Consider the following 26,893-nt stretch of genomic DNA (forward strand, 5'->3'; position numbering starts at 1 on the left):
GATTTTCTATGATTAACTACATGTACATGATCTTAGTAAGAGGCTTTTGAGTTTATATGTCTGTTGAAATATGCATTATAAGCCACAGTATAACATTTTTTACATATAGAAAGGATGTAAAATAATGGAGTTATTAAATAAATTTAGTTTTATTTAACATGAAAAAATATGGAGATTTTATGAAAGATAGGGAAATTATTAAAATACCTCTGTAAACATCTTGAGTTTTAGAACTCAAGAGGTTGTGTATAAAATGCTTCAATCAAAAGGCAGAGTAGCTGAATGCATACAAAAACAAAACCCATATATATGCTGCCAAAAAGAGACTCACTTCAGATTAATGACATACACAGACAAAGTGAGGGGATGGAAAAAGATATTCCATGCAAATGGAAATCAAAAGAAAGCCAGCATAGCAACAGTTACATCACACAAAATAGATTTTAAAGATTGTTGGGCTTCCCTGGTGGCGCAGTGGTTGAGAATCTGCCTGCCAATGCAGGGGACATGGGTTCGAGCCCTGGTCTGGGACGATCCCACATGCTGCAGAGCAAATGGGCCCGTGAGCCACAACTACTGAGCCTGCGCATCTGGAGCCTGTGCTCCACAACAAGAGGCCGCGACAGTGAGAGGCCCGCACACCACGACGAAGAGTGGACCCCGCTTGCCGCAACTAGAGAAAGCCCTCACACAGAAATGAAGACCCAACACACCCCAAAATAAATAAATAAATAAATAAATTTAAAGTACGTGCCGAAAAAACAAAAGATTGTTGTGAGATAAAGGAGGACATTATATAATGATCAAGGGATCAATCGAAGAAGAAGATATAACAATTGTAAATGTATATGCACCCAACATAGGACCACCTAAATACATAAAGCAAATATTAACAAACAAAAGGGAGAAACATAGGACCGCCTAAATACATAAAGCAAATACTAACAAACAAAAGGGAGAACTTGACAGTAATATCAATACAATAATAGTAGGGGACTTTAACACCCCACCTACATCAACGGAAAGATCATCCAGACAGAAAATCAATATGGAAACACTAGCTTTAAATAACACATTAAACCAAATGGACTTAGTAGATATGTGTATATAGAGCATTTTGTCAAAAGGCAGCAGAATACACATTCTTTTCAAGTGCACATTAAATATCCTCCAGGCTAGACCACAAAACAAATGTCATTAAATTTAAGAAAATTGAAATCTTATCTGGCAACTTTTCCAACCACAATGCTATGAGACTAGAAATCAACTACAAGAATAAAATTCAAAAAACACAAACACATGGATGCTAAAAAATGCTACTAAACAATCAGTGACTCACTGAAGAAAGCAAAGAGGAAATCGAAAAAATACCTGGAGACAGATGGAAACAAAAGCATGGTGATCTAAAATCAGTAGAAGGCAGCAAAATACATTCTAAGAGGGAAGTTTATAGCAATACAAGCTTACCTCAGGACACAAGAAAAATCTCAAATAAAAAACCTGACCTTACACCTAAAGGAACTTGAAAAAGAAGAACAAACAAACCCAAAGTTAGTAGAAGGAATGAAATCATGAAGATCAGAGCAGAAATAAATGAAATACAAACTTAAAAAACAATAGAAAAGCTCAATGAAACTAAAAGCTACTTCTTTGAAAAGATAAACAAAATTGATAAACCTTTAGCTGGACTCATCAAGAAAAAAAGAGGGCCCAAATCAATAAAATTGGAAATGAAAAAGACAACTGACACCACAGAAATACAGAAGATCATAAGAGACTACTACGAACAGCTATATGCCAATAAAATGGACAACCCAGAAGAAATGGACAAATACCTAGAAATGTACAATCTACCAAGACTGAGCCAGGAAGAAATAGAAAATGTGAACAGACCAATTACCAGTAATGAAACTGAGTCAGTAATTAAAAATCTCCCAACAAACAAAAGTCCAGGGCCAGATAGCTTCACAGGTGTATGCTACCAAACATTTATTTAGAGAAGAGTTAACACTTATCCTTCTCAAAATACTCCAGAGAAATTAAAAGAAAAAAGAATTATTTGTAACTTATTGCATATACCTATGCTTATTAACCACTTAAAAAAAAAAAAAATACTTCAGAGAATTGCTGAGGAAGGAATGCTTCCAAACTCATTCTATGAGGCCAGCATCACCCTGTTACCAAAACCAGACAATGGTATCACAAAAAAGAAAATTACAGGCCAATATCACTAATGAACATAGATGCAAAAATCCTCAATAAAATATTAACAAACTGAATCCAACAGTACATTAAAAGGATCATATGCCATGATCAAGTGGGATTTATCCCAGAGTTGCAAGGATTTTTCAATACCAGGAATCAATCAGTGTGATACAACACATTAACAAATTGAAGAATAAAAAGCATATGATCATCTCGATAGGTACAGAAAAAGCTTCAACATCCATTTATGTTAAAAACTCTGTAGAAAGTGGGCATAGAGGGAACATACCTCAACGTAATAAAGGCCACATATGACCAACCCACAGCTAACATCATATTCAATGGGAAAAAGCTGAAAGCATTTCCTCTAAGATCAGGAACAAAACAAGGATGCCTACCCTCACTACTTTTATTTAACACAGTATTCGAAGTCCTAACCATGGCAATTGGAGAAGAAAAAGAAATAAAAGGAATCGAAATTGAAAAGGAAGATGTAAAATTCTGTTTGCAGATGACATGATACTATACATAGAATATCCTAAAGATGCCATCAGCAAACTGCTAGAGCTCAGTAATGAATTCTGTAAAGTTGCAGAATACAAAATTAATATACAGAAATCTGCTTGTCTATGCGCTAACAAACTATCAGAAAGAGAAATTAAGGAAACAATCCCATTTACCATTGCATCAAAAAGAAGAAAATACCTGGGAGTAAACCTACCTAAGGAGGTAAAAAACCAATGCTGAGAAAACTGTAAGACACTGATGAAAGAAATTGAAGCCAACACAAACAAATGGGAAGATATCCCATGTTCATGGATTGGAAGAATTAATATTGTTAAAAATGACCATACTAACCAAGGCAATCTACAGATTCAGTGCCATCCCTATCAGAATACCAAGGGCATTTTTCACAGAAGTAGAACAAATAATTTTGAAATTTGAATGGAAACACAAAAGAGCCCGATAGCCAAAACACTCTTGAGAAAGAACAGAGCCAAAGGAATCATGCTCCCTGACTTCGGACGATACTACATCCGACTATACTACAAAGCTACAGTAATCAAAACAGTATGGTACTGGCACAAAAACAGACACATAGATCATTGGAACAGAGTAGAGAGCCCAGAAGTAAGTCCACACAGTTATGCTCAATGAATCTACAACAAAGGAGGCAAGAATATGGAATGGTGAAAAGACAGTCTCTTCAACAAGTGATGCTGGAAAGACTGGACAGTTAAATATAAAACAATAAAATAAGAACATTTCCTCACATTATGTCCAAAAATAAACTCAAAATATATAAAAGACTTAAATGTAAGCCCTAAAACCATAAAACTCCCAGAAGAGAATATAGGCATAACACTCTTTGACATAAATTGTCACAGTATTTTTTTTGAATCTGTATCCTAAAGCCCAGGAAATAAAAGTAAAAATAAATAAATGATACCTGATTAGACTTAAAAGCTTTTACAAAACAAAGTAAACCATTGACAAAATGAAAAGACAACCTACTGAATGAGAGAATATATTTGCTAATGATATGACTAATAAGGGGTTAATAGCCAAAATAAATAAACAGGTCATGCATCTCAACACCAAAGAAACAACCCAATTAAAAAATGGGCAGAAGACCTGAAAAGACATTTTTCTAAAGAAGGCATACAGATGGCCAGCAGGTGTATGAAAAGATGCGTAACATCGTTAATCATCAGAGAAATGCAAATTAAATCCACAATGAGATATCACTTCACATCTGTCAGAATGGCTATCACGGAAAAAACCACAAATAAATATTGGTGAGGATGTAGAGAAAACGGAACCCTCGTACACTGTTGATGGGAATATAAATTGGTGCACCCACTCTGGAAAATAGTATGGCAGTTTCTAAAAAAAAAAACTAAAAGCAGAACTACCATATGACCCAGCAATTTCATTCCTGGGTACATATCAGAAAAAAAGGAAAACACTAGTTTCAAAATATCCAAGCATACCAGTGTTTTATAGCAGCATTATTTACAATTGCCATGATATGGAAGCAACCTAAGTGTCCATCAACAAATGAATGGATAAAGAAGAAGGGAGATCTGTATATCTGTATAGACATATAGATGTAGTGGAATACTACTCAGCCATAAAAAATGAAATTTTGCCATTTGCAACAACATGGATGGACTTGGAAGTATTATACTAAGTGGAATAAGTCAAGCAGAGAAAGACAAATACTGTATGATATAATTTATATGTGGAATCTAAAAAATAAAACCACTGAATATTACAAAATTAAAATGGACTCACAGATATGGAGAACAAACTAGTGGTTACCAGTGGGGAGAGGGAATAGCTGGGAGGGGGCAACATAGGGGTAGGGGACTAAGAGGTATAAACTATTAGGCATAAAATAAATAAGCTACAAGGGTATGTTGTACAACACAGGAAATATAGCCAGTATTTTATAATAACTATAAGTTGAGTATAACCTTTAAAAATTGTGCATCACTACATTGTATACCTGTAACTTATATAATATGGTACATCAACTATATCTAAATTAAAAAAAAAGTAAAAAGAATACATCTGTAAACATCTTGAGTTCCTTTTAGAACTCAGGAGAATGTATATCAAATTCAGGTCACAATTTCTATTTTTTTAAATAAATGTCTTAGTGTAAAGAATAAACAATATGGTTTGCAATACTTCTTATCCGTTTTAATGTTATTATACATTTTTCCTATACAAAGATTTTCTGAGATGTTTCATTTGATATGCCTAATGGCAAGACTCTATTTGATGTAGAGCCTAAATTATTTTCACAAACATTTGGAAAAATAAAAGAAAATAATGAAGATAACCAAATCTCTTTTGACTAATCATGACAAATTTTTTAAAAGGCAGAGATTCCAAGAAAGAGTAAGTTAACAAAATACCTAAATTAAATGTGTTTGTAAACACAGTATAAACTTTAAGAACTAAAAATCTTTATTTTTCTCTTTTATCTTAGTATAACTAAAATGTAATATAATTCATAATGCTCTTTATTATACTTAATCTCATGTGTATGTTTCATAAAGCCTACGTTCCTGAGTTTTTTTTGTTGTGACTTGCATTGGTTGTGTTGAGGCTATGGCTAATCTATAGTCTGACTAAAGTATTTTTATAAACATGCAGAAAGAAGTGAAAAATCATGATGAAGATGTTAATGTTCATTCTATTTTAACTGAACATCACAGAAAAGAAAAATACAGAGATTCTAGTAAAGATTTGAAATTTGTTAAAATGAGAAATGCCTTAGGAAGGCATACATATGGAAATCAGGTAAGACCTTCCAAATTAAAAGTAATTTATTTATATTTTACACTCTTTTCTAATAGTGCCAGTTATGAAGTTGTTTCTTCTGAATTATGTATACATTATATGTGTTTATAAAGCATTTGTGTATAATTTTTGAAAGAGTACGAAAATGAGTGCTATGTACCTACCAGCTAGGTTAAGAAATAGAGCATTCCCAGCTTTTTAAGATTCTGCTGTGTCATTTCCAAACTGCATCCCTTTTTCTTCCTCTTACCCATGATAGGTAACCTCTGTTTTGGAATTTGTTTTAATATTTTCTTGTTTTTCATTATAGTTTTACCACCTACATATGTATCCCTACCCAATACATTGTTTAGTTTTGCCTCTTAATGAACTTTTCTAGTTTGTGGTATTTATAATCTTCTGTGACTTACTTTTTTGTGGGTGTATATGTTTCATTGCTTCACAGTTATACCTTTTATCCATTTTACTATTGATAAATATTTTGGTTTCTTTTTATTGGTTTGTTTTTGATGGATTGATTGGTTTTTGTAACTGAGCATTTCTGCCATGAATAGTATGAACCTTTTCTTACATTACTTTTGGTGCACATGTTCAAGACTTCCTCTAGCTTAGGATATATCCCTAAGAGAATTCTGGGTTATAAGGACTGTGCATGTTCAAGTCTACTAGATAATGAACAACTGTTTTCCAAAATATTTTACTAATGTATACCCACTCCAACAGTGAATGAGATTTCGTATTGTATGTAACTTTTTTTTAATGTGTTACAAGTCAGACTCGTCTTGAATTTATGTGGATTTTGTAACATATATCATTCATGTTTAGATTTGTTTAATTGTGGTCTAAATATGTTTAGAAGGAAATTAAGAAAGAGGATGAAGATATTCAAAGGAATTATACTTTGAGGAAAAAACGCAAAAAAGAGAAAGAAAGAGATTCCAGGAAGGACAATGAACATGACAAAAGTACCTTAAGAAAGCACGTTTATAGAGATCAGGTAAAACTTTGTAAGCTAAGCTGAAAAAAACAAAAAACAGTTTTAATTTCTTTTGGCTCTTCCCTAATATCACCTACACATATAATCTGATTTTTGTGATTGCTTGCTGTGTTAAATATAACCTGTACATCTTATGAAAAGAATCTTCTTGATTTGATCTGGTGTAATATTCATAATTAATGTTATAATTAGCTTTGGTTCACAATGAAAATATTTTTACATGTGTACAGAAAGAATTTGAGTTAATCAGGATATTCAAATATATTTTATTTTGCCTGACTAAAACAAAAAAGAAAAGAAACGTTCTGACAAAAGAGGCTAAAATTCTTAAAATGAAAAATACATGTGTATGTAGTTTGGCTAATACATTCTAATCTAAATAATCTAAATTTTAGTTTTTTATCTTGCTCTTCCCTGGTATAGTACAGACCATTATTAATAAGATAGCTTGTCTTTTAAACAGGATCCTTCTTGAGTTAATTTTTCTAGAGTATAACTTTATTTTACAGTATAGACAGCATGTTTATATGTATTCAGAGGGATCTTCAGAAGAATGATAAAGATAAATAATCATTTTTTGTGGGAACATGGCAACCAAAAAAAAAAAAAACGAGAGAGAGAGGTTCCAGGAAAGATTTGGAACAGGTTAAAGTAAAAAGTACTTAAAGTGTGCATGTAAATATCAGGTAAAACTTTGCAATTAAAACATTTGGTTTTTAAATTTTAAATTTCATTCTGTAATCTTTATATAGTATAATTGTAAGGATCTTTGCTGTGGTTAACACTGCATGAATGTGTTCTTGTGTTATGTTGTCCATTGTGATACTGAGCATTTGTGTTGACACTCTTTAGTACATTGTCTAAAGTACTTTTTTGTGTATACAGAAAGAAATGAAGAATTCTGTTTTCGCTGATCATGCCAAAGAATCAAAAATCAAGGATATCAGGACAGATGTGGATATTGCTGACATAAAAAATGCCTTAAGGAAACACATATACAGAGCTCAGGTAGAACTTGACGTACTAAAAATTTTGTATAGTTTTCTCTCATTCTGTAGTGTAACCAATGTATAATAATAGTAATAATAATAATAATGAGTCATTATGTTTAATATGTCTTAAAATAATTTTCTTAGTTCATTAATTTTTGTTAATAGTAATTATTGTATGTGGACATTTAGTAAATTGCTGAATTCTCTGCCATTTATACCTCAGTGATACTACGGCTAAGTTATGTGTTTTACAAACTGCTGTAACTTTTTGCTTGTTAACCTGCGATTGGAGAATGAGGGCTGGAGGATCCCCATTTCTGTTGTCCTCGTTCAGCCTCAGTCTGAGAAAAGCTTTGAGTCTCCCTGAGTTTTGGGGAAGGGCTTTTTCAGTGTTCTTGCCCTGCCCCAAGTAATAGGGGATGATCTGGGATCACCATCTCTTCCTGCCCCTCTCTGGGGGTAAAGGATTTTTTTCCTATTTCCTTATCCAGCAGGTTATGGGTTTGCATGTGTGCCCTGAGGGTAACCACATTTGCTGCCCTTCCCACAGCAGCCGCTGTTCAAGTCTCGGCCTCTACCACTAGGGAGACTTTCTTTAGTCTCCCACCCTGTCTCTTTTCATTTGCATGAGCCCTCAATGAGGTCCGTGGAGAAGATCATGCCATCGAGTGCAAACTCCCCGCATTTTGTTGATTCCCAGGGGTTCCGTTTTCTCATGCTGGCCCACACTTGGCCTTTAGTAAGTGGTGAAAAATTTAAGCTGAAATCTTCTTACCCACTGTAGTGGAGTTCTCCTCTTCCTGCTAAACTCTCTCAGATAAATCGGTGCTCATGTCCCATGTCCTTGGAGACTCCTGTCTTTCTTCATATCTCTGTTTAGTTTGTTGCACTAAGACCTCTGCTGTCGTAAGGGTTCAGGTGAAGTTATCATTTCATAGATTTTACATTTTTATTGTTCGTAATGTGGGAAGGCCTCTCTTTTCAGCTTTCTGTATCCTAAGTGGAAGCCAAGCTATCATTGTTTTAATTTGTATTTCTTCTGTTAGCAGCAAGGTTGAGCATATTTTATGCCTTCACTTGCCATTTGTGTATTTCTTCCTCTGCCAACCGCTTGTTGGTACTCTATTTTTTCAGTAGGTTGTTTTATACCACTGCTTCTAGAACTCTTTATATAATCAGGATATTATCTCTTTTTATGTTTGCAAATATTTTTCCAGTATAATCTTTTAAACAAATACAAACTTACAGGTATTTTACAGTAGAGGAAGATTTTACATGTGATTATATACAAAACATGACTACATTTTTTCTCCTATGGAGTTTTATACAAAAGTCCATAGGAGCATCTTATAAATGCTGTCTCCATTTATATTTCTAATTATTAAAATACTAAGGACAATGGACCTCTTCAGGTCTTTAAAGTAAATATGACTTTACCTTTTACATTATTTTAATTTAGAAGGGAAAGTAGAGACTGTTCATACTCATGAGTGTGCCATTACCCTAAAATGATGGAGGTCCCTAGTTAAACATGAGAATCAGATCAATTATATCTATTAATGTCTTCCTGAATCTGTTTTGTAAGTTTGGCCAAGGTTTTATGCTTTGTAAGCTGAACTGTATTTTTTGACCTAAAAATGTTTAATTTTAATTAATGGTTTCTGTTTTGTAGGCTATAAGATACAGCTGCATTAGAATAGATAAACAACCAGTATACAATGTTGAGGTAAGAAATTTGGAGTAGGGTGCTAATGGGGGCAAAAAGAAGCTTTATGTTTTATTATTAGTTGTTTTGATATAAAGGTATGTGTTGTCAGCAAGACAAAGCTTCTTATCAAATTTGAAGTGTAGTTTCTCTAATCAGAAGTGAAAAAGAAAAATAGTATTCTATCAAAGCTCCAAAAAAAATTCTATACAGTAATAAAAATTGATAAGAAGAATTAAAAACTTACCTTGTGCTCATCACAGGTGAGTTATGTATCCCTATTCATACATTTCATAGGTTTCATAATTACTACTTCTAGATTAAATTTTCAGTGTAATATTTATGAGTATATTATTTTCTTTATATCATTATTCATTCCTTTACAATTGATTGTTTTAGTCCATGAGTCTTTCAGAGTATTCTTGATTCTCAACTAGGTCAAAGGAGTCACTTTTATTGTTAAAAATATTTTGACCAAGGGGGCTGTATTTTGTGGAACTCTTAGAGTTTTATTAATGTGCATCTTCAGAGTAATTTTATGATACTATAGCAGTTGTCACTTTTTACAAATATTGATTCTGCTTGATGACATCTTAATATATGTAGTATATGTTAATAGACATAGTTTGCTTATAAGTTTAAAAGAACACCAAAAAGTAATTTTGCATCTAAATTAAAACTATGTGTGGTTGTACCTCCAACTGAAGTCTCATTATCAGCCCGACTTTGCAAATGCCTTTTAAAGTTCCCTTTTAGAGGTAGTGTTTCCTCTTACTATTCAAGGCGACAGAGAATAATAAATAAAACAATAATGTATATGTTTTGCAGTGCAATTTTATTGTTGTAAAACACATTCATACAAATCATTCTTTTGGAACCACATAACAACCTAGTGAAGTAGTGAGGGCAGGGATTGTTCATTTTACAGATGAGGAAATTCAGGCTCCTTGCTAATTCAAAATTTCATCTCAGAATTTTCCCCTTCTTTTCTTTGAGTCATAGAATCTTTCCTTTCTTAGGTTAAAAATGCTGAATTTCCCAGAGGTGTATTAAATTTAATTGAAAGCCTCATAGAAGGACAGTTTTTTAAAGAAGCAATTGAGGAACTTTCCTCTTTGCAATCACATTATATCCCTCCTGTTTGCCTTCTTCACGCTCTTCTAGAGAACATTCTACAGGTAAGAGCAGTCTTATGGGTTTTATAGTCTTTCAAAGAATGTTAAGCTATGAACACTTTCTCAGTTTTTGTAAGTTTATAGTTTATTTTCTCTCTCCATTATTTCTTTTCCTCATTTTAATAATAAATGCAGTACCTATTTATTACCATTTCTTTTCTGTTTTTAAACTCTATACTAGGTATTACTCTGAGTGTTTTAACTTAATATTTTCTCAGAATTTTTTTCTGTGGCAGTAAAGTATCTAATGTAAAAATCAAATTATAAGGCTCTAGAATGTCATTTAGTAAATTACTCATTTAGTACATTGGTAATGATTTTTATTCATACTATATGTAGACACTGAACTTACTCCTTGTTCCTATTGTGAAAACCAATAGGAACAGCTTTTCAAAGGTAGATTTCTAGTCATATTCTTATAGCTTGTTTTTTTTTTTTTAAATGGGAATTATTTATTTATTTATTTATTTATTTATGGCTGCGTTGGGTCTTCGTTTCTGTGCGAGGGCTTTCTCTAGTTGTGGCGAGTGGGGGCCACTCTTCATCGCGGTGCGCGGGCCTCTCACTATCGCGGCCTCTCTTGTTGCGGGGCACAGGCTCCAGACGCGCAGGCTCAGTAGTTGTGGCTCACGGGCCTAGTTGCTCCACGGTATGTGGGATCTTCCCAGACCAGGGCTCGAACCCGTGTCCCCTGCGTTGGCAGGCAGATTCTCAACCACTGCGCCACCAGGGAAGCCCTCTAGTCATATTCTTAATCGAGGTGACAATTTGAAGAAACAACAGGTTTAAGCTATGTCAGACTAATGTTGGTGATAAGTCAGAATGTTACATGTAAAGTTTCTTCAGTTCATTTCAGGTCACATTTGGGAACTCTTTTAATCACACTATAATCATGAGAAGTAAAATGGACATTTGATATAGATTAGTCCCAATAGCTAGGATTATCTAATATGTAGATACATATTTAGAGTGTGCCTCTCTCTCAGTTGCAATATTTAATTAGCTAAACATCATGCTTCCGTCTGTTCTCCTTTGTCCAAACACATATTTTTGCCAAGAAAGTTAGGTCTGGGTATTATAGTTTTAAACTAAATTAGCTGGTAAAACTGTACTTTTAGCTATTGTGTTTTATTTGTTTGTTTATTTTTAAATAATAGGATAACATAGATACGTTTTCTGGTCGATACTTTCATATATTGTCAGCTCTTCTTCACCTTCACCCTCCTTGGAAGTCCCCAGCCATGTCAAGATATTACTTAGAGTTGTTTCAGTGTCCAACTTGTATGAAAGGGGCATGGTCTCTAATAGAAGTGCTTATCAGGTAAGGAATTTCACATGTTGAGGATGTTACATTTCATATAGTCAGTGTTCTGCTATGTATTTTTTAGATACTGATAAAAGAAGTACATTTCTTTTTAGAAAAAATTTTTGTGTGTGTGTAATGTTTGTGTGTTGTATTTATTGCAAAGGCCAAGTCTAAATTGGTCATGTTTGTCAATCATTTTATTAAAAAAAATTGTTGAATAAATATATGAAATGGACTCACAGGAATGCCAAATCATTATTTGTTTTTATTTTATTTTTTAACAAAATAAGTTTGCATATTTTAAAAATTAAGAAAATGAATTTATTGGATATGAATATCATCAAATTTTGGTCATCAACAGTATAAACATTTGTAACTGTATACAATATCTGTTTTAGTGTTTCTGTTATATTTTTTCAGCTAGAAATTTGAATTTTGAAACTGAACTTAATGTTTCCTAAATATGTCATCACTTTCATGCCTCTGCACATGCTGTCATCTGCCTAGATCCTTCCTTTGTCTTCCATATGTTAATCTCTTCAGAAATCTCCTATTTCTGCTTCTTTCTCTCAAACAGAAGTAATCATTTTTCTATGTCTTCTCTGATAGCTCTCTGTATCTGATAGCCTTCCTTTGTCTCGTAGTACTTTATTTTTATCCAAATGTTCAGTTTTAGGGGGGTCCATAATAGTAAGAGAAAGGATACTTGACTAGCCAGGCAAAAGCTAGATCTTTGGTTACCTCTTTGAGATCATAGGGATTTACCTACCTTCTTGGTTGTGTTATATTTGAAGGAAGCTAATCAGCTAGCTATCATGCATTTATTTATTCTTCAAAAAATGTTATTGAGTAGTTACTGGGAGCCAGGCATTGTGCTATGTTTCAGGGGTAAAAAGATAAAATAACAGTTCCCACACTTTTGAAGGTATAAACACAATTCTAACACAGTACTGTCCCAGCATAGGTGTAGGATGTGAGGATATATGGTTTACATATTTGCCATTCTTCCTAATTTACAAATCTGTTTCTTCCTTCGCTGTCATCACCTTTATTTAGAAAGCCTTCATTGCTTCTTATGTAAACTGTTGGCAATATCCACTTTATTGATCTTGATCCTACTTTTTCCCTTTATCTTCCAAAGTACACCAGTATGCTCTTTCCACAGTGGTCTTTTCATTTCCCAGATAAAAGTCCTTCATTAACACACATATCACCTGTAGAAAACATTTTAAATTCCTTAGCAAAACATGTAAGACCCTTCATGATTTAGCCCTATGTATGTCTCCATTCTTCATCATTTTCCCAGGCGTGCCCAATGACTGAACTATTTTCATTTCTTATCCCTTTGCTGTTATGTTTTCTCTGCCTATATAAACCTCCATTCTTGCCACCCTATAAATACCTGGCCTCTCCTAATTATCCTTTAAAATACAAGTCAAATGCCACTTCCAATCTCTTGCCCTTTCCTTTGAGTTAAGTTTTTCACTTAAATCAGCCTCTGACTTTTTTTATTATTATTGTGGTAACATTGGTTTGTAACATTATATTTGTTGCATGTGTACAACATTATATTTCTATTTCTGTATACCTACAGTGTGCTCACCAGCAAAAATTGAGTTTCCATTTGTCACCATACAGTTGATCCCCTTCTCTCCACCCACCCCCCTACCCCTTCCCCTCTGGTAACCACTACTCTATTCATATCTGTGTTTGTTTTGGTTTGGTCTGGTTTGCTCAATTATTTTGGTCATTTGTTTGTTTGTTTTTTATATCCCACATAAGAGTGAAATCATAGGGTATATGTCTTTCTCAGTCTGACTTGTTTCACTTAACATAATACTCTCAAGATCTATCCATGTTGTCACAAATGGCAAGATTTTTTTCTTTTTTATGTCTGAATAGTATTCCTTTGTGTATGTGTGTGTGTGTGTGTGTGTATATCACATTTTGATTTATTCATTTGTTGATGGGCACTTAAGATTGTTTCCATATTTTGGCTACTGTAAATAATGCTGCAATAAACAGAAGAGTGCGTATATCTTTTCAAATTAGTGTTTTCATATTCTTGGATAAATGCCCAGAAGTGGGATAGCTGGATCTTATGGTAGTACTGCTCTTAATTTTTTGAGGGATCTCCATACTGGTTTCCATAGTGGCTACACCAGTTTACATTCCCACCGACAGTGTATGCAGCCTCTGACTTTCAGAAGAGTAGATGCTCAGTGTTAAACATCTCCCTCCTCAGTGCTTATAATGTCTGGAACATAATAAGTGCTTAATAAATGTTTGGATGAATTAATTGATGCTACAGGAAATGGAATTCAGGCAGCTTAAAAGTAGACTTTTTAATAAACAGTTACCCAGGTTTAATTACAAAATAATTGGGTCTGTTGGGAATCTCGGGGAAGGTTCCCAGGAAAGTGGTAGGAATACAGATGAGCTGGGTGATACTCGTCTACTTCTGAGTGTATTTTTGTTTTTATAAATTTATTTATTTATTTATTTTTGGCTGCATTGGGTCTTCGTTGATGCGCATGGGCTTTTCTCTTGTTGCGGTGAGCGGGGGCTTCTCTTGTTGCAGAGCACAGGCTCTAGGCACGCGGGCTTCAGGAGTTGTGGCACATGAGCTCAGCAGTTCTGGCTCGTGGGCTCTAGAGTGCTGGCTCAGTAGTTGTGGCACACGGGCTTAGTTGCTCTGCGGCATGTGCCATCTTCCCGGGCCAGGGCTCAAACCCGTGTTCCCTGCATCGGCAGGCGGATTCTTAACGACTGCGCCACCAGGGAAGTCCCTGAGTGTATTTCTGAAATATTTCATAATGTGTGTTTTTAGAAAAAGAGAAAAAATACTATGGTATCCATCTCTGGCAGTTTTCAGATAGACTGAATAACTATATGGTCAAGGAGGATCTTTTAGAGCAGATTTGAGTATTAAATGGAGTGTTACATTTAATAGCTGTCAAGGGCCCCCCTAATCTGAGAGTGTGGTATTCAAAATAGATGGGGAAGATGGAGACAGAGGTACAGAGTTATAAGTACATTGTTGGTATAATTGATAATGAAGTTGGAAGAAAATTGTAATAAATGTTGTTGCCTGGACTATCTCTCTTAGTCCTGTAGTTCTGAGTAATTTTATGTTCTTTTTTAAAAAATACTACAGAACTGTGCTGTCCAACCCCATAGCCACTAGCTACATGTGACTATATTTAAATTTAATTAAGATTAAATAATTAAAAATTCAACACCTCAGTTTTGCACAAGCCACATTTCAGGTGTTCACTAGAACATATCCATCATCATGGAAAGTTCTGTTGGGTAGGACTGCTGCAGAAGACAGAAAGAAAATAAATACTGAATTTTTAAAACTCTAAAAAAAATAGCTCTAAATGACCTTCATTTTACTAAATAATGAAAAAGAAAATAATTTTGAGGAAGAGGAGGATTATAGAGAGTATTATAAATTGAAAGTGTAACTGGTCATCTGAATCAAAAGGGTTTAATGAAATTCATAGTTTTTTTTCTTTTTCAGTGAGATAAAGAATACAAGGGGAGAGTACCAGATGGTTGTTAAACATTACAATCATTGAAAAATAGAGAAATTAGATCTCTATTATTAGAAAATTAACTGTCATGGGATATTTGACAGGGTTTAATTTTTAAAGAAAGAAAATATTAATAAAATTTTGTTGAATTTGCTTTATATTTTGTTGGAGCAAGCTTTATTAAAATTCCAATGTTTTTCTGAAAAAAGAAATACTTTGCTCACAAATTACTCAGTGAGTTGTTGCATGTTATATAGATTGTTGGGTTCATGTTTTCCAGGTCTTGCCTTTTCAGTGAAAGTTTTTGTCATCAAATTTCAGAAAATATTATTGGTTCTAAGGTGCTCCACCTGACACTGCTCAAATTTTTCTTTAATTTAGTTGAAAGTGAAGTCCGACATCTGAGTCAAAAGTAAGTTTTAATCACCAAAAAACATTTTTTTCTATATATTGTCTTATGTACCATTTTTCTAATTATTTATCTACATATTTCTAAAAAAAACACCTTGTTTTCTAGTTTCAAGTATATAGATTTATTTTAAAAACATATGTCTAGATTCAGTCCTTCAGTAGCTGTAAAGGTTTGTATGCTTTTTTCCTGTTTCCTTACTTCATATTTTTATTTTTCACTAACTTACACATTTGGATAGGTACGACTGTTTTTATTTTTCAGAATTTGTATATTCTTTAGTAATTGAATGCTTAAGTAAAAAGCTATACCAGGTTTTAATACTGAATCTATAATATCTGTAAGTTCTGCATATGTTCTAAAACCTGCAGTTGCATTAGTGTGTACTTGTTGATGATTATGTTGAAATGAAGCCATTTAAAAATTTTTGTCCTTTATTATAACTAGATATTATAATCCTTATATATTAATAGACTTTTATATATTCAGAAATTGCTAGAATTTTTTTGTTTTATGACAAAATATTATGCCTAATAACCATAATGATCAAATTAGCAGATATTATGCCTAATAACTGTAGTGGTCAAATTGGCATAAAGATATACTTTTCATTCATATTTTTATTAGGTTGTATGACTGGTCAGATTCTCAGAGTCTGAAAATAACAGGAAAGGCAGTTCTTCTTGAAATCTTTTGGTCAGGAAGCGAGACCTCTGGGCTTTTGACCAAACCAGTAAATATGCTTTTGGAGTGGACTATATATTCTCACAAGGAAAAATGCAAGTCTAATGATGTAAGTAGGATTAATTTACAAATGAATATTGGCCTATGGAAAAAAGTACTTCTTTGAAGTATGCGTCTTTTTTCTTCCCTTTATTCTTTGAATTACTTGAAACAAATTAACATGCACCCAAATACATCGTTTTCTACTTCGTTTATCTAATTTTTAGGTAAAAGATTCTTAGAGGCTGGTTTCATCATCTCACACTTGGCTGTAGTGCTACATCCACATTTGGACAGTTACTTGACCATTATTGCTAAGAAATCTATAGTTACTTATCACTCTAGATTTTTTTATTTTTGTACATTTTAATTTTTAAGGAACTTGTGATTATAAAAATTGAGTGAATCCATACAACTTTTTGGTGTACTACTATTAAAAAGTTCCACTTGTTTTTAAAAACACCTTTCTGGATGTTAAGAGTTATTTCCTGAACCATTTCTTCATAAGTAGGTTTTGCTTGTTGTTAGAAATTCAGCATGCAGTGATTTTAGTGTTATTATCTATATGAAGGGTAACTGGGAAAATTAAATGCAGAAAATATGTAAAGTGCATAGCAACATACTGCTCCACATTTTAGGTGCATAATAAGTGTTAGTCACCTTTCTTCTTTTCAAAATGAGCTTTTGGGGACTTTATTGTTTACATTTTTACATTATATCATTAATTTCTGCTCATTTTTTAAAATTCCTTTCTTTTACTTTCTCTTCTATCTTGAATATTTGAATCTTTTTTCTATTTAGTCTTTATTTCTAATATGTACACTTAATATAAATTGCCTTTTGAGTGGAACTTGAGATTCCTTATGCAAGTTTTGATACTTTAATCTCTGGTGCTCTTATTGTTTTTTTCAAAGTTTTTTATTGTCAATTACAAATTCCCCTTTGATCCAAGAAATATTTTAAAAGAGTGTTTTAAAACTTCTAAATGGATGTCTTTTAGTTGTCAGTAGATTTTGTTTGTCTATGCTTTTGTTATTAATATCTAATAGTAAATTATAGTTGAAAAATGAGCCCTATATGATTTCCGCTTTCTGAAATTAACTCAACTTTTCTTTTTGACCTCATATAAGATTAGAGGCCAAAATGTGTTTTCTCTGTTATTCTACATTTTTCTCTATCACCTATTAGGTCAAGCTTAAATGTTTTAATCAACTCCTCTGACTCTACCTTGGGAATTTTTTTTTTTCTTTTAACAGTGTCTGCTTTATATACAGTGATGCCTTCTTGTTATTCATGACTGATATATCATCATAATTGCTAGCTAGGTAATATTTTCTTTGGGGATAGAAAACATAGTAGGTGGAGTGGAGACCTCTGCTGTTAAATAGCCATGAAGTCTCTTCTAGCTTAAGGAAAATTCTTACATAGTTTCTCTTCTAATTTATTTCCTCTGATCCTTTTTCGCTCCTCTACTTTTTAAGTTCCAAATGAACTTATGTCGCACCTCCTCTTTGTATCCTCTGTGTATTTTACCCTCTCATCTATATTTTCCATTTTTTTCTATACTCGGAGCATTCTGGATAGTGTTTTCATCCAATTTCTAGTTCACTAGTCTCTTTTCCCCTGTATCTAATATGATAAACATGGCTATTGCATTTTTTGTTTTTTGTATTTTTCCCAGTTTTAGACTTTTTCCTTCCAAATTACTGTGATATATTTTTATGGTTTCTGGTTCCCTATGAAGTTTTCAAGGTTTTCTTTTGTCTTTGAACATGGCGATAATAGTTATTTTACAGTCTACGTCTGATTATTCCATATTCGACGTTTTTGTGAGTCTGTATTTGTTGTTTTTGCTGTTTCATTCTTTCATGTCCTTTATATTCTCTTGCAAGCTACTTATGCTTGACTGTGTGCCATAAATTGCATTTGAAAAATTATTTGTAGAAATAGTTTGTGGCAAAGACACAGAATATCTTCCTCTAGCGAAAATTTTTGTTGTCTGGTTCAAGCGTTCCTGGATAGTCAAAGTAAAGTACAGGGCCACAGATACATGTTGTTTTGCTTCTGATTCATGCTTGCTTTGAGACTGAAGCCCTGCAGGGTGTCAGCATATTGGGCATTAGGCCTTGGGCTATGACTTTTATACTCCTTTTTCCCCTAGGCTCCAAAAACCACACTTCTGTATATCAGCTCTTTCTCTGGGGTCAGCAAATGTCCTTAGGGCAAAGTCAGCTAGCTTTGAATGCCTCACTTGGTTTTTACCTTCTCCTAGATCTTGGCTGAGCAATTCCTCTTAACTTTACTGAAGATGTTTTACATATTTTATTCAACATTTTAAGTTTTCTTCTATAAGATGGTTTATCTGAATTACCTAGGCCTCCATTATTAGAAACAGAAGCCCTTACTGATTTTTAAAAATTCTGTTTAGGGAGTGTGTGAGGCATTCTTTAAAGAAAACATTCTTTTCAGGGCTCTTTTTTTTTTTTTTTTTTTTTTTTTTTAATTGGCATTAAAAAGGGAGGATTGTTTCTGGGTATAACTAGATGTCTAAGCTAAAACTGATAAAATCCTGATTATCATCTGCCTTTTTTCTACTGTTTAGACAATCGAATCATTAAGGATAGAAAATATTTCCTCATTAAGGAACATTTCTTTTTTATCCATTTGGTTATATAAATGAAATTGCTCTTTTATAATTGAAAACAATAATAAAACTGATGTTTTCACAGTTCTACTAAATCACCAAAGGACTACCACAGATAAGAATCTACTTAGGAAATACTAATGTAAATAGTAACAAATTCATACATATTTAACTTGAAGATTTTTGTTCAGATTTATAAGTAAATTTAACATATTTGTGAAGCAATGTACAATAAATTGTAGCATCAGTTGTAATATGAGAACTGGTTTTAAACTTTGCAAATTAATATTTTATTTAACATTTGAATTGCTTAAATTCATATAAACTGTTTTTTTATTGTGGTACTTTATGTGTTAGAATTCATTATTGTACTTAATTAAATCTTTTTGGCAGTTTCCAATTTCAAGAATTCCATGCATGTTCACAGACATCATTTTCTGTACTGTAAAGCATTTGTATCTTGATTTGCTTAGTTGAAGCATTCAATTTAAGTCATTAGCTAAACAGAAGTCCTCAGTTTATGCTAATATTGTTTTGTCATAATGTCAATCAGAAAGTATTGCAGAGTGACACAGTGGCAATGAATTTCATTGTCATAATCTGAGAAAGCTTTGGGCTTTCCTTGGCAAAGAGCAGAGGTGGGATGTGTCAAGGTTATGGAGGAGGTACACATTTTACTAAGCTTGGTGGTTAGTTCTGCTTTTCTTTGTGATGTCCTTAAATGCTGTTTAACCATAACCCTACAATTATTGGTAGAAATGGAAGCTAGTTTCTGTTTAAAAATAAGGAAATTGAGGCTAAAGAGTATAAGTAACTTATTCAAGGTATCACAGCTTCTTAGGGCAAAACCTTGACTAGTGGCCAAGTCTCCACTGCAACATACTTTCTCTTACTTCACATGTCGCTGTTTAAAATAGGAAGAGGCACAGTATGTACATTATGTTTGCATCTTTCTGCCAGAGGTACTAGAGGAGCAGTTTGTCATCTATTGCTGTGGGATATTGTGGAAAGCCCTAACCTGGGAGTCAGAGGCCAAGAATCAAATTTGTTCTGCATTATATACTGGTCAGTTTTTGGAAGATTGCCAGGTTTATAAACTGAAGGTTACTAGTCCTGGTAGATAATAGAGAACCGTATTGACAGAATGTCTCCTAATAGCCTTTACCTATTAGAAGGGAGATCTAAGGTAAATATATGTCATATGTGCAAATCATATCTATCTTTCATTTCTTTGTTAATTCTTAGGGTATTTATGTTCTGTTCTTTCAGCTTTAGCAAACATTTTGGTATTCCAAGAAAGCTTTTCTCTTTTGATGTTTTTTTTGCCATTTTCCCACTAATCCACTTCCAAAGCATATATATCCACGGTGCTAGAATATAATAGTAGCATTGTTAAGTTACAGTGAGTACAGTCCATAGCACAGTGTCTTGTTCCTATGGTTATAGTGAGTGTCATAGTTAAGAAAGTAGTGTAAAAGGATCCAAGAACCTGATTTGAAAGTATCTTTTTATATAAAAATTTTCTATGATGTATATGTGGTATGTGGTAGGTATGTTTAGCCAATGACACACAGGTAGAATAACTTTGTCAAATTTTTTCTTACCATGGTAAAGGAACTACAGTCTTTCCTTGCAGGTACTGTAAGATGTACCTATCTCTAACTGCTTAATAACAATAATTTCAAGGTGAATTGAATAGTAAGCAATATTGATACTCATTTGTGGTGTCAGGTGCACGTGTACATATATTTGCATCAGGAAGGAGAGAAAGTCTTACCTGGTTGGTTTTATGTTATTTTTACTTGATAGAGTGCTGGATTGTAGTTTATATGAGGCTTAGCTCTATGGGCTAACCTCATCTTCCCTATCCAGAGTCTTAGGACCAGGGAGCTGAAGTAACCCTGATTGAGATGGGGGAATACTTTGAGAAATCAAAATGTAATAGTCTCTTGCTTTCTTCCTGAGAAGTGTCATTGCTGATATTCAGGTATACATTATGTTGGAAGGAACATTCTGTGGCATGGATATTGACATGATCATTTGCTAGTTTAAACAGAGGTTTTCATTGTCCCTGTTTTATGTTCTCTTGATAAATTGAACCATGAGAAGTAAAATCGCTCAGAGTGATCATCTACATTTTGGCTTTGCAAAGAATGGAGTTGGCTTCCTGCAAAGTTCGTTGAAGACTGGCTAAGACCCATATTCAAAGGAGTTATTTCTGGTCAGCTGCAAGGCTTGACACCTGTCAGGGTCCAAGGGAGGTGCGGGTATTTCCCCAGCCTGCTGATACGGCCAGTCCTGCTGCTCACTTCCCGTGTCACACAACTACAACTGCAAGGCTTAAACTCAGCCCTCTAATCAAGGCAGGAGAAGGGGTCCTGCTGAGGCCCACTCATGAATCCTGACCTGACAGGATCAGGCTGTGGTCAGGGTTCCATATCTTGGCCCCTGATCATATCAGAAGGGCAGTGCTTCCCTAATCATGCAGCTTAAAATCCCCTTCGTCCCATTCTTCAGAGTCTCTCTCCCACATTCTGATATGCAGCCTTGCCAGAATGCCATGTGCTACCCAACAGTGTGGTAGGGCAAAAGGGGACCGAGGCACCTGTTGAGGACCCTGTCTCTGTGGGTTTTCCCTCAATAAACACTGTTTCAGCGGGCCTGATGTATGTGCTGCTTGACCATTTGTCCTTGTTTGTGCAACAACCCAAAAACAGCACTTCAGTTCTGAAATCATTTAATAGCTTCTTGTGCTAGGAATGACAGCTTAATGAAATGCTGTACATACCTATAAGAACCTTGTCTGCTGAGGGCAGGAGAAATAAATCCTATAGTCACTGAGGGTTCAAAGTGCTGGAGATTTCTCTGTCAGTAATCGCATATCAGGTATAGTATGGGGCAGAACATAGCAGTTATCTATTTGGATATCATAACATTTATTAAAACTCTTTCGCATGGCTTCTCCCCAACTGTTAATTTAGTGATTTTTTTCACACATCCAACACGCCTAGACAACAAATACCAAAAATGTAAGAATTTCAACTAGTTTTAATGTCATTGTGGAAAAGTGTTTATGTTTAAATCAAAGGTGTTTAAAAATATTATTTTCACACCTCTTCATCTTCATAGTTTATGGATTAGAAAGATATTTTTAAACACCAGTGTGAAGCATGCTTATTGTAAGTAAGGTTTGTGTGCCTTGCTGTATTTCTTACAGTAGTTTAATAACGTTAATATAGAAATGATGATATAAAAGAATATGTATACTTTTAAAACTGATATCTATACCTCTAAGTTAGGTAATGGTATTTGATATAATTTAATAGTTAAAATTTGATGAGCCGATTTTTTTTTTTTTTTTTTTTTTTACAACAATACAATCTTGCTTGTTAAAGCTTGTATGCATTGTGTTTTTCAAGTCTTTTTCTGGCGAATGCCATTTAGGGAAATGTAAAGGTTAATTTTATACATAAATAGTAGGGGTGGCTAAATCTGTCTCTTTTTTTATAGTCATATATTCTTGTTAACAGAAATACTTCCTCATTGTTTTAATGGAATTATTGCCTGACTAAAGCACTTGACACCATTGGATAAAGTTATCTTAAAAGTTTGTTACAAGCTATCCGTATATAAGTCCTGGAAAATTTGTTTTATTAACTGTTTTGTCATACAGATACAGATTTAGATGTAGATATAGAGCAGGGGAGGAAGGAGGGAAGGAAGGAGATGGAGAGAATGGAAAGAGGGAATTAGTTTGCTAGGTTTCTTAAGAATACCTTTTGGCATTAGCATACCCTGTTTTTTTAAATAGCTATGTTTTGCCTCAACAAGTATTCAAAATAATAGAAATAATACATTTCAGTATATTTTAGTAATATTTTTTCGATCTCAATGTTAGGTCTTCAAACATGAACTAGCTTACTTATTGACTGGAATTCTTGGAGCAGCAATAGATTATTGGATTGTCCTTGGTCTTAAGATGGGTAGAAACGTGATGCGACACATGTCTGATGACTTAGGAAGTTACGTTTCCCTTTCATGTGATGGTAAGTGTGTCTATGTTACATGAGCCTTCTTCCCCGCACACATCATTTATTATTCAAGAATAGTATTTTGATGCTTTCATAAAAATTTAATATTATAGCATGGAAAATAGTACATGGAAATAAATTATTATATATTTATATATAATGTTATTAATGTTTTCCTTAATCCTACAACAAAAAATTAAAATTAAGCCGTTCTGTGAAAGTAAATACTTAGACAAATTTAAAATCAGTTTATTCTCTTTTCATTGAAGAGATAGATTTGCTTTTTTATGTTTGGTGTTTTAGAATCTCACATGGTAGAAACTATTTTCAGTACCTTTAATACTTCTAATCGTTCACCTAGAAAGCATTATCTGTCTGTGATGTTGTCTGCGCCATATGAACAGTTTGTAGGTCTCTTCCTGCATAAATACTTAACGGTATTAAAAAATGAAAATCTTTGGATCAGAATACTTACTATGTTATAAAGCCACTTGGATTAACTTCGGCTATATCACTGGTTAAAACATTTTCCCCCTGTACCTGTTGCTGTGTAATTTTTCGTATTATATAACAAAAAGCTGCCATATTTATTTTCCATTGAGTCTGGCGATCTAACAAATTAGCATGGATGAAGCAAATAAAAGTAATACAAATGTATAATTTTCTCACTCTTCCTCCCCCCTGCGTTATCTAATTTTAAAGTTTCCTCTAAAGTAATAGGAATATTATTTAAGCAATATGATGACAGAACTCATCTTCACATGCTTACCTTATGAAAGGTTCTACCTAACTCTTTTGGGTCTCCAGGCTTCTATAAGATTTTATGTGTACATTCTTTTTTTTTTAATATAGTTGATGTGCAATATTATGTTTCAGGTGTACTACATGATTTGACATTTGCATACATTAGGAAATGATCACCACCATAAGTCTAGTAACCATCTGTCCACATACAAAGTTATTACAGTGTTATTAACGTTTATGTACATTCTTACACTTCAAAGCCAGTTTAGGGCCCTATGAACCATTTCCTTCTTCCCTCCCTTTCTTCTTTTCTTTCCTTCCTTCCTAAATTTCTAAAATGAACATATTTTAAAGCAAGTGAACTTTTGTGCCTCTCAAATATAAAAGATGATTTTTATATACTTAAAAATATTTTAGACTGCTAAGTAAGTATTCTGTTTTGTTACACATGTGTTTCATTGCATCTTGGTTTTATATAAAAGAAAAAGTTCTTGAATATGCTGTCGATCACTTTAATACTTTGAAGAGAGATTCTAGAATAGAAATCCAGGCTCTAACTGGGTTCACGATTTATTCGATGATGCCCTCTGCAAAGAGAGGTCTCTTTTTATAGTACTGAAGTTAGAAGATTTTTATCTAAAGCATTTTATCTTCTTTTTTTCCTCTTTCTTTTTCATTGAGCTGAAGGGTGATTACTGTTCCTTTTGTGAAGTAGCTGTCCTTTGTTCCATGACTTTTTAACATTTCTTAGCTCAAATTCAATCTTCCTTCAGAACCCTTTCTTATCATTTCTTTCCCACCATTCCTACTAGATCTTTTTTTTTTCCTTTTTTTCCATTTTAGAAACAGCAGAATTCTGGCATTATTTGCTAGCATGGGAACTAAATATTCAGCTAAAAGGATTCCCTGTTTTCATTCCATAATGAAACTTCTTTGAGTTTGGGGATCCCAGGATAGAATTAGCAGTGCCTTTACAGACTATCAGTGTATTTACATGTGTTGTTTCCAGTGTGTATTGGTTACCTCTAGGGAAATATAACTTATCTTAGCCAAATGCATGAAATAATGAGCCTTGTGTTAACAAGGTTCTACTACATGTTATGCATCAGCTTTAATGCTTTCTTTAATCATAATCGAATGTCCCTTCACTTTAAAGCAAGGCATTGTTATCCAGTTACTCCCAGTTTTCACAAGTTTCAACTCAACAAATTTGAGCCTGTGACTGACTTAAGCTAAAATTAGACTTTAATGTTACCATTGTAATCCTGTCGACAGACTGAGTGATTACTTTGCTCTCAATATGTTTGATCACTAATATTCAAAACTACAAGAGATTTAAACTATATCCCCATTTGAAATGTGTGTTTAAGCCTTTCCTTTCTCTTCTCAAGGCACACACAATTGGTTTCTTAGGCTTCCAATTAAGCCATAGATAGGCAGTTTTAAAAATTTAACATACGTATCTAAAAATGGTTCAAATTAATAATCTTCCTAAATTTTTGTTAGTACATCTTGATTTTAAGCCTTTGTCAAGAGATAGAAATCAAGTGAATAGTTTATCCTTAAGAGAGCAGTAGCTTTTCTACAGCTAATATGCAAAGTTAAACTGTATAATACAGAGCTTGTAGAATAATACACTCATCCCTACAAGTGAACCAGGTGTTCTAATAATGTCCTTTTGGTCAATATTTTGCTCTTTTGATTGAGAACCATTTCTTTTTCTCTGTAGATACTCCATAGTTTGTATGTTTGTTTGTTTGACCATGTCTTTGCATTATTCTTCAGCTCAGTTAAACTATTATTTGCTTTTCCTAAGTCATTAGTAAAGATGTTATAATTTGGCTGTTATATAGCTTCCAGCTGAAGATATTGGTCCATCTTTCTCATTTATGACAAATGAAGTTTTGGGTTTTTTCTAGTCCAAAAGTATAAAATACATATTGTGATACTACTCAGATTCAGATCTATTGAATTAATTTTAGTTTAGTAAAATTGTTGTTAGTTGTTAATTGTTTTGTAGAAAATTATGGCAGAAGATATTTCAGTAGATAAGTAAAATTCTTTCTTGTTTCCATCAGATCTCATGTCCAGCAGTCCCACATAGATGCCATTCTCTCTTGTTTCTAAACACTTTGAACAGAAAGAGTTTCCTTATATCCCCTTCTATATTTTAGCATCAAGATCTGAAATTTCTTTTTTGTGCCTAATTGAAATTCCTGATGTATTGGCTTAAAATAGGGGTTGACAAACTTTTTTTGATAAAATACAAGATAGTAAATATTTTTAGCTTTTCAGCTCTACCATCTCTGTCCCAACTACTCAACTCTGCCCTAAGAAAGCAGTGATACACAGTACATAAATCAACATGGCTGTGTTCCAGTAAAACTTTATTCATAAAAATAGGCAGCAAGACATAGTTTGTCAATCCTTAACTTCAGTTTATTTCTGCTCCTGTTTTCACTGGGAAGAAAACATGTCATCAGAATTTACTATAATATTTTTCACATCTTTAGAGAACTTTAATAAAGCTTCCTTTGCCTTTCTCAGGCTATGTCATTATCTTTTCCTGAGAGTTTTTCCAAACCTTTATTGGCTTTTTTTTTTTACTGTCTATTTTAATCCCTCTCCATGCTTCAGACCTTTTCCAAAAATATACACTTTTATAATTTGACTAATCATCTCAATCAAAATGTTTCTGTTGCCTTCATTTGTTCAACAAATTTTTATTGGCATTCTACCAGGCATTGAGCTAAACACTTCATATACAGTGGAAGAGGGAAACAAAATATGATCCTTGCCTTTTTGGAGCTTTCGGTGGGAGAGGCAGACTGTAATTAAGTTAATGTAAATACATATTTTAAAATGCTAAGTGCTCCAAATAAGAAAAACTAGGTGTTGAGGTGGATGAACTTATTTTATGTAGAGTGGTCATGGAGAGCAAAACCTGAAGGATAAGTAGGAGTTTGGCAGAGTCAGGGAAATGTATTCCATTCAGAAGACACAACATGTACTAAAACTCGGAGATAGGAAAGAGTTGGGCCTGTTTGAAGTCTTTTGATGCCTGGCTGATGACAAGCAGCAAGGAGAAGAGTGGCCACAGTAAAGCCA

At 33.5% G+C, this 26,893-nt stretch overlaps 1 protein-coding gene across 1 annotated transcript in view; it reads left to right on the forward strand.

Annotated features, from left to right (window-relative positions):
• SLF1 (SMC5-SMC6 complex localization factor 1) overlaps positions 1 to 26,893 on the forward strand; it is a 60,336-nt gene that overhangs the window by 22,492 nt on the left and 10,951 nt on the right. Inside the window, exons 7-15 of the mRNA XM_068533837.1 lie at positions 5,374 to 5,520; positions 6,377 to 6,517; positions 7,403 to 7,525; positions 9,182 to 9,235; positions 10,234 to 10,392; positions 11,547 to 11,710; positions 15,515 to 15,646; positions 16,271 to 16,436; positions 22,909 to 23,056. Coding sequence (XP_068389938.1) covers positions 5,374 to 5,520; positions 6,377 to 6,517; positions 7,403 to 7,525; positions 9,182 to 9,235; positions 10,234 to 10,392; positions 11,547 to 11,710; positions 15,515 to 15,646; positions 16,271 to 16,436; positions 22,909 to 23,056 — 1,234 coding nt within the window. The remainder of the gene's footprint in view (positions 1 to 5,373; positions 5,521 to 6,376; positions 6,518 to 7,402; positions 7,526 to 9,181; positions 9,236 to 10,233; positions 10,393 to 11,546; positions 11,711 to 15,514; positions 15,647 to 16,270; positions 16,437 to 22,908; positions 23,057 to 26,893) is intronic.

Source organism: Eschrichtius robustus, chromosome 2 (genome assembly GCF_028021215.1).
Source record: "Eschrichtius robustus isolate mEscRob2 chromosome 2, mEscRob2.pri, whole genome shotgun sequence".
Taxonomy (NCBI): Eukaryota; Metazoa; Chordata; class Mammalia; order Artiodactyla; family Eschrichtiidae; genus Eschrichtius; species Eschrichtius robustus.